Source organism: Rhamphochromis longiceps, linkage group LG14 (genome assembly GCF_057381845.1).
Source record: "Rhamphochromis longiceps isolate RC_006_pf linkage group LG14, R_longiceps_female_GT1.1, whole genome shotgun sequence".
Lineage (NCBI taxonomy): Eukaryota > Metazoa > Chordata > Actinopteri > Cichliformes > Cichlidae > Rhamphochromis > Rhamphochromis longiceps.
The window spans coordinates 21,783,054-21,799,146 of record NC_140570.1 but is presented as its reverse complement, the minus strand read 5'-3'; the positions used below and the strand labels follow the sequence as shown (position 1 = coordinate 21,799,146).

The 16,093-nt window shown below is 42.6% G+C and overlaps 2 protein-coding genes across 2 annotated transcripts; one reads left to right on the top strand and one right to left on the bottom strand.

Moving 5' to 3' along the window:
* Positions 1 to 110: 110 nt before the first annotated feature.
* Positions 111 to 6,930, top strand: scarf1 (scavenger receptor class F, member 1). The gene is made up of 11 exons (XM_085379739.1): positions 111 to 344; positions 613 to 674; positions 761 to 862; positions 994 to 1,534; positions 1,893 to 2,111; positions 3,355 to 3,483; positions 4,043 to 4,149; positions 4,263 to 4,380; positions 4,504 to 4,628; positions 4,849 to 4,986; positions 5,112 to 6,930. Exons 1-11 carry the CDS (start codon positions 244 to 246, stop codon positions 6,224 to 6,226), a joined length of 2,757 nt encoding a protein of 918 aa, XP_085235865.1. The 5' UTR covers positions 111 to 243; the 3' UTR covers positions 6,227 to 6,930.
* A 597-nt stretch (positions 6,931 to 7,527) lies between these two features.
* On the bottom strand, positions 7,528 to 14,064 carry vtna (vitronectin a). Its single transcript, XM_085379740.1, has 9 exons — positions 13,605 to 14,064; positions 13,007 to 13,213; positions 12,321 to 12,440; positions 11,836 to 12,228; positions 11,583 to 11,722; positions 10,634 to 10,790; positions 10,393 to 10,545; positions 9,822 to 10,310; positions 7,528 to 8,056 (listed from the first exon to the last, which is right to left on the bottom strand). Exons 2-9 carry the CDS (start codon positions 13,062 to 13,064, stop codon positions 7,935 to 7,937), a joined length of 1,632 nt encoding a protein of 543 aa, XP_085235866.1. The 5' UTR covers positions 13,065 to 13,213; positions 13,605 to 14,064; the 3' UTR covers positions 7,528 to 7,934.
* Positions 14,065 to 16,093: the final 2,029 nt, after the last annotated feature.

The window sequence follows — 16,093 nt, the reverse complement described above, 5'->3', positions numbered from 1 at the left end:
CTCTGACTTCCCCAGGAAATGGGAAGAGGAAACCCGGGGGCTTCGACCTCTCTGGCTATGCTGGAGCCACAAGACGACTCACCGGACAGAAAGAGAGAGGGAAGGGTGGAGGGAAGGGTGGAGGGAGGCTGAGAGATAGGTACTGCCCCTCGTTTTTCTCCCCTCGAGTTGAGACAAAGACAAGTTGGGAGCAGAAATAAAGACGGGAATATATTTGTCCCTGGTTGTGCTTTCAGATTGGAGATGAAGCTTCTCCTCAGAGCTCTCAGTGCTCTGCTCTGCTTCTCGCTGGCCTGCGCTCACACTCTGGATCCTGCTGGGAAGAACGTCTGCCAGAATATAAGGTAAACTCCAGCTTTTCCTTCACTCGCACATACTGGCTTTTGAGTCTTAAGTGGCAACAGCGGGTTACCGAATTAACATTTTTGGCGGCCTTCGTCTGGCTTTGAGTTCTTGTGATGAATATTAGTGCCATGAGATTGTACTGTTGGCTTGTGGGTTGTGTGGCCCGTCCTTCTTTAGGATGACATGGCTGAATGCAGGCACTGGAGTGTTTTTTCTACTAAGGTTTCAGATTTATCAAGCTGATTTGATGATGTCTGTAATTCTTAGGGATCCCTCTAACCTGTTCTGTTGCCTTGGATGGCGCCAGGAGGGAAAAGAGTGCACAATACGTAAGTTCTAGTATTCTAATGATTATTATTCCTATGCCGTTACCACTTCTACATTGGCTTTGTTTTCTCTTTGTGTTTGTGTGCAGCTGTATGTGAGGGTGAGCAGGCCTGTTTGAAGGGTGAGATCTGTTTATATCCTGGATTATGTCGCTGCCCACCTGGCTACTATGGTGCTGAGTGCAAAACCAGTGAGTTAAAACGTCCATTCGTTGTAGAAGAAATAAGAAAAATAACAATATAAAAACATTATAGTGTTGATAATTACTATATTTTAATCTAGTAATAGCTCTTTATGTACTCACTGGTGTGTTGTTTCTAGACTGTCCTCTTGAGTTCTGGGGTCCAGACTGCCGTCAGATATGTAAGTGCTATCCTAACGGGCGCTGTCATCCAGCCACTGGCGAGTGCACCTGCCACCCACTCCGTTGGGGCCCACTATGCAAGCAAACCTGCAGGTGTTCCCGGCACGGGCGCTGCCACCCCATCCACGGAAACTGCACCTGCGACACCAGCTATTCAGGTTCAACCTGTGCCAAACCGTGCCAGTGTGATATCGGTGGGTCTGTAGGCCCCAGCTGTGACCAGCAGACAGGCAAGTGTCAGTGCCACAAGGGGCACTGGGGGATGAGGTGTACAAACCCGTGCGACTGTAACCAGTCCCCGTGTAATCAGCGCAATGGTGTGTGCGAGTGCAAGCCTGGCATGTGGGGAACCAGCTGTGACCTGAGTTGTAAATGTGACCTCAAACACAGCAGCTGTGACGTAATGAGTGGGACGTGTCTGTGCCACCCAGGATACATGGGCCTCTTCTGCAACCAGCCCTGTGAAGCAGGAAAGTATGGCATTGACTGTAAAAGGAGGTAGGTTTCAATGTGTGTGTGTCTGTGTCTCTGTTTGTTTGTGTGTATATCATGTTTACATATCTTTGTGGGGACCAAAAATTGAAAGCTTGCTATACTTGTGGGGACCAACAACCCCTATGAGGACGAAAAACCCGTTCCCATGTGTTCGAAGGCATTTGTGAGACTTAAAATGTGGATTTAGTGTCAGGGTTAGGGGTAGACATTCATTTTTGATGGTTAGGGTAAGTAGCTAGGGAAAGGATCATATCAATTAGATGTCCCCACAAGGATATAAAAACACGACTGTGTGTGTGTGGAAAGAAAGGTGGATACACGTGAATGTGTGTGTTCTCACTGCTCACTCCCTTGTCTTCAGTTGTGGTCACTGTAAAGACAACCAGCTTTGCTCTCTGATCGATGGCACATGTGCAGCCTGTGAGCCGGGCTGGAACGGTACGCGATGCGACCGCCCATGTTCATCTGGTTTCCATGGTGATGGCTGCAAAGAAGGGTGTCCACGATGCAGGAACAATGAACCCTGTGACCCAAAAACTGGGTTGTGTCAGAGTTGTGATCCCGGATGGACTGGACCCAGGTGCGCGCGCATATTTTGGGGAAACATTAGCAACAATACATAAAAATTTACACTATTTACAACTAACTGCTTTACAAAGTACATTACGAGTCATTATTTTTCACCTTTTTTTGGTGCGTTTTTACACTTTGACATAATCAAAGCAATTAATAGGTAAAAGGAAAGAATTAGCTTTCAAATTAAAACCTTATTTCCAAAAAAGTAGGACGCGTGATGATTTGCAGATCTCATAAACTCACATTTTAGTCACAGTAGAACATAGAAAATGCAATTTAAAGAAAAATATTTACACATTTTTGATTTGATGGTAGCAACACATCTCAAAAATGTTGTGAAAGGGTCATGTTTACGGCTTTGCAGCATCCCTCATGTCTGTTTTTAATGCAGTGCTGTCTGAAGGCTCGAAGATCACGGGTTTTGATTTTTGGTAGTGTCCCTTGCACACAGAGATTTCTCCAGATTCTGTATTGTAGATAAAAAATTAGTCAAAGCTGAAGTTGTTCCACAAGTTAATGGCTCAATTTTTTGAACCTCTGTCCATCTTTACTTCTGAGTTTTTTGGGAATTGGGGTTCTAAATATACAGAAATGCTAAAATGTAATAACTGGCTACTTAATCACTGTGTTATTTAAAAAAAAAGAATAAAAATGATCAGCGGCCTGCACCTCACTGGTCTTAGGAAGCATCCTGTGATCAGTGTGGTTCATATGCTTTAGCTCAAACTGAAAAATCAATCAATCAGTAAATTGTCTGTCTGTCACAGATTATAGTTATTTTTGTCAGAAGCTCCATTGTCATCCTGTGGTGTGATCTGGGGACTGAAAACACTTCCGTACTTGTGCATACAGCTGTTCGTGGGAGGCTCTGACATCCGTGAGTTGGCTGTCAAAGCGCATTTCACTGACTAGAGACATAATCAGAAAGTCAGACCCAGAAGACAAGAGATGATTTGAGTTTAACAAAAAGAGATGAATCTGCTAAAAAGTCCAAGTTATTCACTGCTTACAACTGTACTGCAGTCTCTTGAACATGACGGATTCAAAGAGTTGCTTGGAAGAGTTAAAACTTATGGATTAAGTTGCCTAAAGATGCAAAATTAATAAAATGATCCATGTGGTAAAACATGAGCACTGCTTATGACACTTAAGCTCAAAAACAGTCTGCTTATAGAGGATGGAAAGTTTGTACCGCCAACAGTGTAAGTGTTAGTAATCTCTGTCCTCGTTTTTCTGTCCTCGTCCAGGTGTCAGGAGCGCTGCCTTAACGGGAGGTTTGGAGACGCCTGCCTCTTGACGTGTAGTCCTTGTTTTCATGGCAACTGCCATCATGTGACAGGAAAATGTGTCTGTGCGCCAGGCTTCCAGGGAGAGAGGTGAGAAAATTAAAGCATTGCTTACTGTTGGATAGACTTACTGTTGCAGATGCAGCTTTTATCAAAGGTTAAGATTTTAAATAGTTAAACTGCACTCCCAGATCAGTTAAAGACTGTGTTTAACTGACAATCCAGCAATTTAGAAACTTACAATTAACCTAATTAGTTGTGGGATGTTCCAAAAGGTGGTAGCATTGCAGAAGTTTTCTAGTCACACCAACCATGGTAAAAAAATGAAACTAACTACCTTCATGACTTGGATGTCCTTTACATTATCCAACCATATATTGCCCACTGGTGTAATCGCAGTCAAGGTTTCAATTAATAAAACTACATTGAACTCTTTTCAAGAAGCCTTCAAATTTAAATTTTTTCTGATTTCACTCTTTCTCTTGCCCTGAGTGTACGATCTGAGGTTAGTAGGTTAAAACATGGAAAACGTGGCCCCTTTAACTTTCTTCTCTGTGATGCTTGTACGTCACCGTTATGTGTTCACCCAGTACTAAAATAAAATCTTGATTTAACTTTCTTACTCACTGTGACTCATGGATGTTTCCAGCTGTAACAACAGCTGCCCTGCCCTCCGGTTTGGCTTCAACTGTTCTTCTGTCTGCGACTGCGGTGAGGGGGTGGCCTGCGACTCTGTGACCGGAGCCTGTCCTAACAGTACGTCCATCCATCCACTCAGTTATCTGTCAGTTTTGTGTATAAATGTGTACATTAGTGTGTCTTGTACTTTCCCTTACATGTTTGTGTTTGTGTGTGTGTTTGAATGACAGGTTACAGAGGTGCTGTGCTTGCGGGTGTGCTGGTTCCTTTGCTCCTGTTGCTTCTTGCTGTAGTTTGCTGCTGCTTGTGTTGTGGAGGACGCCCGGCTGGTGACAGAGACAAAGACAGGTCAGCAGCTACCTTTCTTTTAGGCATTTTATCTTCACTTTGCATAGACGGTAAAACATGGAAAGCAGGCTACGTTTATCATTCTATATACCGGTAACTTTACATGATTTCTTTTGGTCGTAGTACAACTGTTGCTGATGGCGGCTTCTTGGTTCGGATGAAGTATCACGTTTATAGCGTCCTGGCAAACATTGGCGCTGCCCTGCCGTGTATCTCTGCCTGGTCCTCTGGCCTGCCTCGTGTCACCGGTCAGTCTTGCCACTCACAGTGCTCACAGTGTAATGCAACTATTGTATACAAACTTCATAAAAGTACAAAAAAGACTATTTTAATCATCATTAAGATTTGAATTCTTTTAAAATGTCTACTGTGTGCATGAATTATGACCAGAAGCTGTGATATTTAGTTCTATTATTATTATTCTTTTTAAATTAATCTGCTTTCTATGTCTCATGTAAACATACACAGTGTCACACCATGACCCTGAGCTGACCTTCAACCACAGCTTCATTGAGCCTCCTTCCTCTGGCTGGGTGACGGAGGGATCGTCCTTCGACAGCGATGAGGAGACGGGAGAGGCTCTTTACTGCGTCCCTCCAATGGAAGGTAGAGGCAAAAATAAAGTTCACCAGTTAACAAAGTTTATAGTGCCCTCTTTTGGTGCAAGGTAGAACTGCCACTTTTAAAAACTCTTTCTGGCACTGGTTGATGTTTTGCTCTGTTTCTGTTAGACATCCCGGCTGTGGCGGGCGGTGAGTTCCAGGAGATGAGCTCAAAGTGTAACATGTTCTTAGACCCATCGGGCTTCAGCAGCGAGGACATCTCCTCACCCTTTAACATCCCTCGCACCTCCAGCATTGCCAAGGCCAAGCGGCCATCCGTCTCATTTGCTGAAGGCACCCGCTTCAGCCCCAAAGAGAGGCGTGGCTCTGCTCAGGACCCTTGTGCTCTCCCTCGCAGCAAACCCAAATCATCCTGGGGGGTTTTGATGCTATCGGCCCTGCAAAGTCAGGGAAGCACAGCTAGAACTGGGGAGGGGAACGGACTTGAGGGCGAGAAGGAGAAAGATGGAGTGGATGTGACCGACAGTCAGGAGTTAAACTGTGAGGAGGCTGACCAGGAAGTAGACAGAACCCCATCAAGGTCCACCCTGCAGGTTCCTGGAGCATCAGGACGGAGACGGACTATGTCTAACACAGCTGCTCATAAAGGGACATCGTCCGCCTCTGATGCTCAAGAAGGGGGCTCTCATAAGGTCACCACTGTGTATGTGACGGTGGGTAAGGCGGGTAAGCCCATCACAAAAACAGAGCCGAGCTCTGAGGGCCCCGTTCAGGCGATGCTGCGAAGACTGGGCAGCCTCCAGAGGCAAAAAGAGCAGGAGTCTGGCAGGCCTAAGCCGAAGGGGAGTGAAGGCATCATCAAACCACCCAGGAAGAAGCTGGGAGCTCGGGCGGCTGTTTGGGAGCAGGGAGGACCGTCTACAAGGGAGGCTGGAGTTTGTAAGCCAATCAGGAGGAAGCACTCCTCCCACAACTCCTCTGATGCAGCTGGATCGAATGGCACACTGCCAACAGAGAGTGGCACTCCAAAACGGCCGCTGTCGTCCATTTTAAAGAGCGTGCCTGAAGTGGCGTCAGCCGACTCGGGGTCTAATCTGCGGGCCGAAGGAGACGAAAGGCAGCACGCTGCCTCGCATCATGAAGAACAAATTGAGAGCTCCTACCGGACTCTGAGACCCGTGGGAGATGGCACAAGCCCCATTGAAATCATCACCAACGAAGGAGCGGCGGTCAGTATGACTGATGAACCCTGGTACGAAAATGTCCAGATCAAAAACTCGTGACCTCTGAGAAAACGGGTCAGCAGGACTGATCGAAAAACAGCCGCATGTTTGTTATCCTGCAGTTATAACTGAACAATGGGGAAAGCTTCTCTGAGAGATTTGTGCAGCTGCAGCTCACATGACTGAAATAACAGAGAAATTGTGATTTTAAAAATAGCAACCGTTAATGAAATTTCAAACAACAGATGGAACAAGAAAATAGGGTGTTTTCTAACAAGAACGCTACACAGTCCGTTGTTGCCTTGGTGTTGTTCCCACACTGTAACCCATGTTTCCCCAGTACCATGACCCTGAACTGACCGATCATGCTGTTATGAATTTTTATCTTTGTAACTTAGTTTTTCTTCAGGCCTTTTCAATACTCACTAAACATATTTTCCCTAAACCTATAACCAAGTGTTTCTGGCTTAACCTAAAAACAACTGCAACTGAAAACTGAAACTACTCTTTTTAGTATTATTTTAATCTAAGCCTAAAAATCTAAATATTTACTTTTACATTAGCACAAACTTACAGTCTTGTGGGTGAAAGTCCTGCATTTAGACTTTCATTAGCCAACAGCTTTAGGAGCAACATCAGCTGGGTCCTGGGTTTGAATCCATTGGCTGTTTTGGGGCCTTTCTGTTCTTTCTGGGTACTCTGAGTCCCTCCTGCAGCCCAAAGACATGTATGTTAGATTAATTAGTGAATCTAAATAGGCTGAAAGTGTGAATGTGTGACGATCGATGGGATTGGCTCCAGCACCCCCATGATGGATGGATGGACAGATGTAATATCTGCACCTATTGTGCTTATATAGTCAGAAAGGATAAATGGAAGTAAAGAGTGGAAGTTTGTGGAAAAAGAAGCAGTGATGAACATCTGGGTGGGTTCCCAGAAGATAATAAAATGAGTGTGATGAACTTTTTGATTGATTTGATTGATTCAGTTAAGTGTGAGGAAAGGATCTGAGTCTGCTGCTCTGTGGATATTTTATTAGTCTTGGATGAAACTCAGGTAAGAACAGGCTGTAACAGATTGTAGTCGCGATTCACTCAGAATCAGTACATGCTTTACACATGAGGGAAAAGCCCGGCAGGGTTGTTTATTCTATCGTATAAATCAGTCAGAGAACTGGAATTGTAAAAATGTTTGTACTTCTGTGACCCGATGTTAAAGTTTCCTGCGAGTCCACAGCGCACGAACACTGCTGTGGGGTTAGAAACACATTGCTGCCCTGCTTGTGACCACTGGTGAATTAAACCTCCCCTGAAGTCTGTGTTAATACTTTATAGTATTGTTATTTCACTGTATAAACATGACCGTGATTAATAAAAAGACAATAAACACTTTGGCTTTTGTAGATACATTATTCAAAATACACGATAAGTAATGAATACAGTAATAATTGCAGATTAATTATCATTAACAGAGTTTAGCTTTCAGACGGATAAACGTTGCTGTCTCTGGGTCTCTCTGTTAAATGTGTTTTTCACTTTAGCTGCGTTTAATAAAGCTGACTGAAAGTCAGCCAGCTGAACTTTGGCCCTAAGCTGCATGTGGACTCTCACCGATACACCAATATTTGCTGAAGTCAGCTAGCTGTGTGTTACACTGCGCATGTTCGACACTTTTAACCCCTACCACTGCCTACTGCAGTAAAAACAACAGCTCTATTACACGCTAACTGGGTTACACTGATCAAAATAACAAACTAAAATTCTGGAAACTACTTCTTCTCTGCTCCAGGGGTGTCCGAACAGCCGAGCCAGTACTTGGCGATGGATCTGGGGTACGGAGGAACAGCAGGATCAACTCTCTTAGTCCTGATATCCACTCTGTAGTATTTATCTAGAAAACACAAAAACTCACTCAACACATGCTTACCAGTCACAGTTAGTATTCATATTGTCTGCTTTGTACACATACTATACTATTATTATAGTGTGTGGAGTAGTGGTTAAACATAAACCAGAATGACACTGAATATGACGTAAAGATTACAAACAGAAATGCACTTGGAGTAAAGTATAAAACAGAAACAATGTTAGGCATCTGTTTTTTGCTGTATGAACTATATACAGCATTAAAATGTAATGAAACTAGTGTGTGGTGAGAGAGAGCCGAGCAAGTTAGTTCCTGTTGCCTCCCCCAGCTGTCTGCCGTCTACAGCTGTGACTCAGCTCTTAGTTTATGTGCCAGCAGTGTGAAGACCAAACACACAATATTTGAACAATGATAAAATCATCATTGTTATTTAGTCATTTAACCATTATTGTACTAGCCTTCATAAGCATTGCTGTTAATAACGGCCCTGCTTTTGCTGTGAGCGTGAGATATTCTTTTTCTTTAACATCCTCATCTTCCTTAAAATTGATTTGATTTGATTACAGTTCCCAGGAAACCTTGAAATAAAGACAATAACTCATGGGATATGCCTTTTCTCTTTCCTTCTGCTCTAGCTGACTTTGTAATGATTAATGTACACTCACTGATAACTTCATTAGTTAGGGGTAGAATGGTGAAGAAAGGTGATTTAGGTTCTTTTTGACTGTCGCATGGTTGTTAGTCACCTCAAGGTGCTTTAAATTGTACAGACCCTACAGCAAAACACAGAAAACCCCCAAAATTAGACAGCCCCAAGTGAGGAAGCATTTGGTAACAGTGGGAAGGAAAAACTCAATTTTAACAGGAAGAAACCTCTGGCAGAACCAGGCTCAGGGAGGGGCAGCCCTCTGCCACAAACAGATGGAGTGTTGGAGTGTGGAAGTGGCATTTTCTGTGTGAAATGCTTTGATAATGCCAGCGGAAAGAGGAGAATAGCCAAAGTGCTTCGAGCTGATTGGAAGACAACAGTAACTCAAAAAAGGCACTCTTTACAGCCAAGGTATGCAGAAGAGCATCACTGAACGCTCAGCCCTTTGAAGCAGATGAACTACTGCAGCAGAAGACCGCACTGGATGCCACTTCAGCCAGCTAAAAACAGGAAACTGAGGCTAATAGAAGCTTGGGTAAACGTTGCCTAGTCTGAAACATTCAGATAGCCGGGTCAGAATTTGTTGTAAAAAAAAACATGGATCCATCCTGCCTTTTCCCAGCAGTTCAGGGTGGTGGTGGTGTCTTTGCTTACTTCAGGCCTCTCAAACACCGCCTACCTGAGTATTAATGCTGACCATGTCCATCCCTTTATGGCCACAGCAAACCCATCTTCTGATTGCTGGTTCCAGCAGGATAGCAGACCATGCCACAAAGCTCAGATCATTTCAAACTTGTTCCTTAAATATAACAACGAGTTCACTGCACTCAAATGACCACAGCCACGAGATCTCCAGGAGAACCTTTGGGATGTGGTGGATGTGCAGCCGATAAAACTGCAGCAACTGTGTGATGCTATCATGTCAATATGGACTGAAATCTACAAACTGTTGCTTAATTTAACAAAGAAAATGTTAAACTGTTCTTTTTAAATGCAATGCTTTGCTGCTTTTCTAATTTATATTACTATGAATTACAAAATAACCAATTAACCACATGTTGTAAGGCAGTGGAAATGAATGATTGAATACATTTTCAGAAACATTGTTTGATACGGTGCGTCCCATTCTGAATCTGTTACCTTCTTTGAAGAAGTAGATGGTCTGTATGGGCATCTCCCTTTGGAAGTCGTAGCCGTATCGGTCATCTCTGGAGTCATAGTTGCCTCTGTTGTTCTGGCCATAACGATCTCTCCGTCTGTCCTGGTCCCAGTCTTGATCCCACCGTCTGTCCCAGCCTTGTCCCAGCCTCTCTGCCATTTCCATCCTCCTCTCTGCCAGTCTCATACCCATTTCCATCCCTCTTTCAGCAAATTCCCGCCCCATGTTCATTCCCTGCTCAGCAAAGGAGCCCCAGGAGGGTGAACGATTTTGTCTCCGCCGACCCCACTGCTGGTTCCACTGCTGGTTCCACTGCTGGTCCCACTGCTGGTCTTGCTGGCTGTTGTAGCGGCGTCGCGTCGACCTCCAAGGACTGATGTAGATTCTGCCCACCATGGCAGCATCCACTGGAGACCTGAGGCCCTTCCAGTCCTTGTTAATAAAGTGGTGCTTACTATGATGCTGAGGCACTGCAGAAGATTAAAAATAAGTTAAACCACACACACGTGTGACTCCTGTCTGCACAAATAGGTCTATAACTGCACAACTCACGGTCAGAGAAGAGCTCGCCGAAGAAACGCTCATAGTTGTTGTAGTACACATCAGTGTAGCGCCTGAAGGGAGTGGACGGAGAGCTCTCAGACATTTTGATGCACTCCTCATGAGACGGCTGGTGCAAAAACTCATACACATAATACTGGTCACCTGCAGAAAGGATGGTATGATGAGCCACTGATGTTCAGTACTACAGGAACAGCTGGAGATGTATGCAAACCAAAGCGTCTGGTTGTACCTTTGAAAAAATAGACCTTCTCTTTTCCGTCGTGGCTGTGGGCAGGAAGGGCAAACGCTGCGTCCACATGATCGGGAATCCGGTCAAAGCCAACGTTTATGTATCGGGGATAGTCATCATCCAGCACGCCATTGTCAAACCTCCAGTACTTGTTTCCCTACATGGGTAAACATCAAATTTGTAGTAGATTAGCTTTTTAAAATACTTTTAAACCTAAACTATGACATAATGTTTCCAATATTGGCTTTGCCCTTTATAAGGCAGTCATTGAAATACATGGAAATGGAAAATTTGAGTGTTATTGGAGGACATTAAAAAAGCAAACTTTTTTCAAAGTTTTTTTTACTTTTTTATAGTGCAAAGTCACTGAAGTTATCATATATGGTTCCTCACACATTTAGAGCATTTTTTTCTACAAAAGACTATAAGAATAAAATACATATTTAAAGGAGGATTTATTTTTGAACATTTTCCTGGTTTCACACTGGCAATTTTCATAAATATAACACACATATCAGAGTGCAGCCCTGCCAACCCCTGTTAGTTTTAATGCTTTAACCACAAGTGTGGGAGTAGGTACGGGGGAAAAGCCAATTTCCTAAATTCAGGAAGAATTTGATTGGAAGTTTAAAATGTTCCAGGCCTTTAATGATTGGTCAGATGCAATAATGTCACATAAGCTGATCTTTGCTGATTAGCTGGGAGAAATCCATGTGTTTCTACAACCTCCCAGTGAGTCACGAGGAGGCCAATTTTCATGTCCACTTAAGTCACCAAATATGGCTCCTCGCCCAACAGTACTTTATTGTTGTGTTGAATTTTCCTTTTTTTTCTATTGTTGAATTATTATTTTTATTCTCTTAGAGCTTTTGATTTCTTTGGAGAGTTGCAAACAATTAAAGTGATCAAAATTATTAAGATAATTGGATTTGATTTGTTTTGGTTCCACCTTAAAGATGTAGGTCTTCCCCTGACAGTTGATGCGGGTGAACGCAGCATCAATGGATCCGCTGATGCCCCACACATCCTTAATGAGCTTTGGATAACCAGGGAGCACTGCCTTCTGGTCAAGTTCAAAGAAGTACTCCCCTGGAAAACAAAGCCAGAGCGATCATGCTGTTTTATTTGTTACTTTCAAACATGAGCGAGACCATGACAGAGCCTGAAAGGTTGTCTTGTAACAGATGAATTCACTCACTGACCTCTGAAAGCATAGATGGAGCCATTTTTGATCTGCATGAAGGCGTCAAAAGGTCTGCCACTGCAGACCTCAGCATCTGGGTCAGGGGCCACGGTGGTGGCTGTTGTGGCAGGAACTGTGGTCACCTCGGTTGCTGCGCTGGTCGTGATGGAGTCCTCCAATGTGTGGGTGTCTGGGTGTGTCGCACGTGTCGGCGGGATGTTAGAGACTCTCAGTCTGGTCGGTCTGGTCATTTCCAGCGTGGTCTCGGGGCGTTCTTGCGCTCTGGGATTGAAGTCCGGCGGTTGTGTAGGCCTCAGCTGGTTGCGTGCTGAACGACGTGTGGGCTGAGGCGTGCTCTCAGATTGCCCATCGTAATAATCGTCTTCAGCAAACTGAAATGTGTCTCCGCGAGCTGAGGGGTGTGTGAGAGAAATGTCAACATCCATTTTTGACCTGTGAGTTCTTAACAGAATGAATGAACCAATGAGCAGGGAGGTTTCTTACTCATCATATTGCAGGTGGATTCAAAGTCAGAGCAGCAGCTTTTGTAGTACTTGCACATGGAGTCACACTGGCACTTCTTCCGGGCGTCAAAGCCATTTTCGCAGCGGTCCAAACATGACTCTGGAGATAAAACAACATGCTTCAGTCATTCCCTCTCTCCGCTGTTTGCACCTCAGAACAAAATTCATTTCCTCCTTTGGATAATAAACGTAAATTTGATTACAGCTCCCATGAGGCTTTGACTGTATGCCAGCGGCACAGACTCATGTGATATCAAAAACTCAATCTTACAGTGAATTAGGCAATATATTAAAAGACAGTTGTAATAATTCAAAATGATTACAGTTTTGTAGATTTAACAAAGTGCTCTAAAGACTTTACTCATTTTTCCACATATTTAACAACATTTTGGAAACAAAATAATTAATTTATTATGAAAATAATCAAATGAATTGTTTTTTATTAGCTGTACTGACAATAATAAATATGTCTACTTGTTAAGCAAATTGTTTGCTAGTGCCTCAAAGTTTATGCGTCAGACATTTTAATACAACAGTTAATGAACATAATTCAACTTTTACCACCCAAATTTGTACGCAATAGGTCCCAAATCAGATCTGAAGCAGGGTCCTGAACAGAGCACAAAGCTACTCTATGAAGTCAAAAATAGATTTTGTTAGACTCACCGTCTGAAGCCAAAGTGTCGGCGAGCAGAGCGAGCAGCAGCACAGCCCACAGGTCCATGTTGCCTCCTCTGTGTCCGAGGACAGACTGAGGAAATAATGAAGGCCTGTGTGCTCCCTATCATTGGAAGCATGTGCCAGTCACCCCACCTCCTCATTCACTTGAACCTTATTTGCAGACTTCTGTCTACTCGGACAAATAAACACAGACTGAGAGGGGGAAAAGATCAATGGGGTGGGTGTGTGGATTACTGTTTGACCTCTGACCAAAGATGTTTGTACATTTTAAGTAGTTTGTGGTCATTTTTACAGATTTCAATTATTGAAATCAACATTGACTCTAAATATTCTAAAGACAGATATTCTACTCTGGCTGATAATAACTTTAAAGGCCTTTTCTGATGAAAAAATGGTGAAAAGCATCTTTCAGGGATTCCTTGTAACTTTTTAAAAAAATGAAAAATGTATCAATAATCTGGTCTCTTGCTAAATAGGAATTTTTGGCATTAAATTATGAACAGCAATATATTAATTAGAGATATTTTCACTGTAAGCAACTATTGTACACTGTGAAATGCACTATACACAGGTACACACACACACACAGGTCTTTATCACCAGCTTCCACATTTATTTATAGTTTTCCCAGGTTATGATATGAACACAGTCTGACAGCTGTCGGTCCCAGCTGATTTCCCTCTCCCTCCGCTCCTCTCCGTCTCACTATAAAAAGGGAAGGAAACCATTATCAGTCCAAATCGCCATCAGCTGTTCTCACCGGCATTTCCAGCACCGCCCCGTTGAGCCCACTGCACCACTCCTCCCCTGCAGCCGCGCCCGGGACCACACCTCCGCCACATACACATATCATTTTAACACTTTTATACACCACTCTGCATTTGGTTATTAGCTATTATTAATCTCTGGCTCTCATTCACAGTGTGTCTTTTGTCTTGTCTTCCTCCCTTCACCCCCAGCTGGTCATGGCAGATGTTTGCCCCTTCTTGACCCTGGTTCTGCCGGAGGTTTCTTCCTCTTTAAAGGGAGTTTTTCCTTCTCCAAAGTTCTTGTTCATAAGGGGTTGTCTGATTGTTTGGGTTTCTCTGTATTATTGTAGCCCTTACCTTACAATACTGTTGCTGAGATTCGGTGCTAAATAAATAAAATTCAATTGAACTGAAATATTACCTTTAATTGTCAAAAGCTTGTTAGAAACTATAAAACACGTCACAGACTTCTGGATGTTAGAAGACAATTAATAATGCTCATGAATGAGACTAAAGGCAAGGAGGTGTGTTTTATAACTAAACATGTTAACAGCACCTCCACATTTATATCACAGTTTATTATATTGCACGTGTATTTCAGTAATAGGCTGTTTATTTCAGTATAGTGGTGTACACGAATTCAAATTTCCGAGGCCACAGGTGGCCACGTGGGCGTTATCCATAACCATAATCTATGTGATATTTCTAAACTATAATTTATCCAAGTACACATCAGTTAACCAAGTCAGTCGGTTCTTTTGCAATGAAAGACATAAACACTCATATCACCGGTTAGTTACCGCAGTGCCGGCTGTTTAATTCACAGGAGCGTATGCAAGTAACCATGGTAACCACGGACTCTGAGCGGCTGGCTCGACGCAGGTCAGACAACTTTTACATATAAGATCTTAAAACAGGACACAGACACTGTAATTGCTGACCTAATATCAAATGTATACGTGGACTGAGTCTGTGTTTGACGTTTGTTTTTATATCTAATCTTTACTCTCAAACCTTTAAACAGCAGCAAGTCTGCTGCTAAGAGAATACAGACTCAAACCGATTGATCATTTCTTTTTAAAGTCATCTGGAAGCGCCACGTTTTCACTCAGTCTTTTATTTACAGCACGATTTAAGTGTTTTAAACGGGGGAATGATGGAGGAATGTGTTGTAAATTAGCATGGTGCCTGGCATTGTCACGGGAGCATGCAGGTATTAATTTGGTGATTTATTAAACGTAGCCTATAAATGTTATTATACTTGATTCTAATCTGCTGCTAATTAGCAGTCTTAATTAACAAGTCTTACGCTGATGGAAATGCAGATACCACAGAACACACATCATGAATCTGATCTGCGACAAATTAAAGCCTTCATCTCTTTTACAACAGTGTGGTCTCAGACTGGTATATTTTTAAATTCTTTATGCTTTAGATTTTCGAGTCTCTGGAATAGTTGATAGTAATGAGGATAATTTTCTGTAAAAGAATATTGATATGACCTGTGAATTGGATTCATAGATGACCGTTAGGTTAGTTTGATGCCAACACTTTCATGTCAGCTAGGAAACTCTGGGTTATGACAGTTGTGTACCAGGACCTGAGCTTTGTCGGTGGTATAACAGCTCAAGCGCTTATGAGGGGAACAGGTCTATCACATGCTTTGCTGTGAGTCTGGGCTGGGCAGACATCTCCGAAATCATCGAAGAACTTTTGCAAATAGGCTCTATCATGACAAACCGACCAGATATCTGAAGATTAAACCACTACATTCTCGGCTAAAAAAAATAAATAACAGTGCATTTGGTGAGACAAAAACAGGGTATTTCAAAGTACAGTTTAGTTAGTTTCCATATGCTGGTTGTTGGTGTGGAGAAATGCCCAAAAGAATGGCCACCAGGCCAAAGCAATGGCTTTGACTTGAACAGCGTTAACCCCGCCCCCTGAGTTTGATGGGTGAGGCTGACAGGTAAAACGAATTCATCAAGACAGCCACAGGGTCAGGACTGCCAAAATGAATTAAATAAATACATCATTAAGTAATTAATTAAACGGTTCAATAATTAATTAAAATAAGAAATAAATAAATAATTCATCAAATTTGTCAAAAATTAATTAATCAAATATACAATTAAGCAATTGTTAATTAATGTGTCATTAATTAAATAAAATTTGAAATAAATAAAAAGTATGTATTTAATGTTTTAAATGAAATGAATGGGCATTTTATTAATTATTTAAATATTTCTTTAATTAATTACTTCAAATTTCAATTAATTATCGACATATTTAATTAATTATTTAATGGCGTATTTAATTCATT

What these genes read in the sequence shown, in the direction of transcription:
- vtna (XM_085379740.1), bottom strand. Translation starts at nt 13,064, where the DNA reads ATGGACCTGTGGGCTGTGCTGCTGCTCGCTCTGCTCGCCGACACTTTG. An exon ending in GAAGGTCTATTTTTTCAAAG is followed by an intron (nt 10,546 to 10,633) that starts GTACAACCAGAC and finishes TCCTTTCTGCAG; the next exon opens with GTGACCAGTATTATGTGTAT. An exon ending in CGGCGAGCTCTTCTCTGACC is followed by an intron (nt 10,311 to 10,392) that starts GTGAGTTGTGCA and finishes AATCTTCTGCAG; the next exon opens with TGCCTCAGCATCATAGTAAG.
- scarf1 (XM_085379739.1), top strand. Translation starts at nt 244, where the DNA reads ATGAAGCTTCTCCTCAGAGCTCTCAGTGCTCTGCTCTGCTTCTCGCTG. An exon ending in AACGTCTGCCAGAATATAAG is followed by an intron (nt 345 to 612) that starts GTAAACTCCAGC and finishes TGTAATTCTTAG; the next exon opens with GGATCCCTCTAACCTGTTCT. An exon ending in TGGCCTGCCTCGTGTCACCG is followed by an intron (nt 4,629 to 4,848) that starts GTCAGTCTTGCC and finishes AAACATACACAG; the next exon opens with TGTCACACCATGACCCTGAG.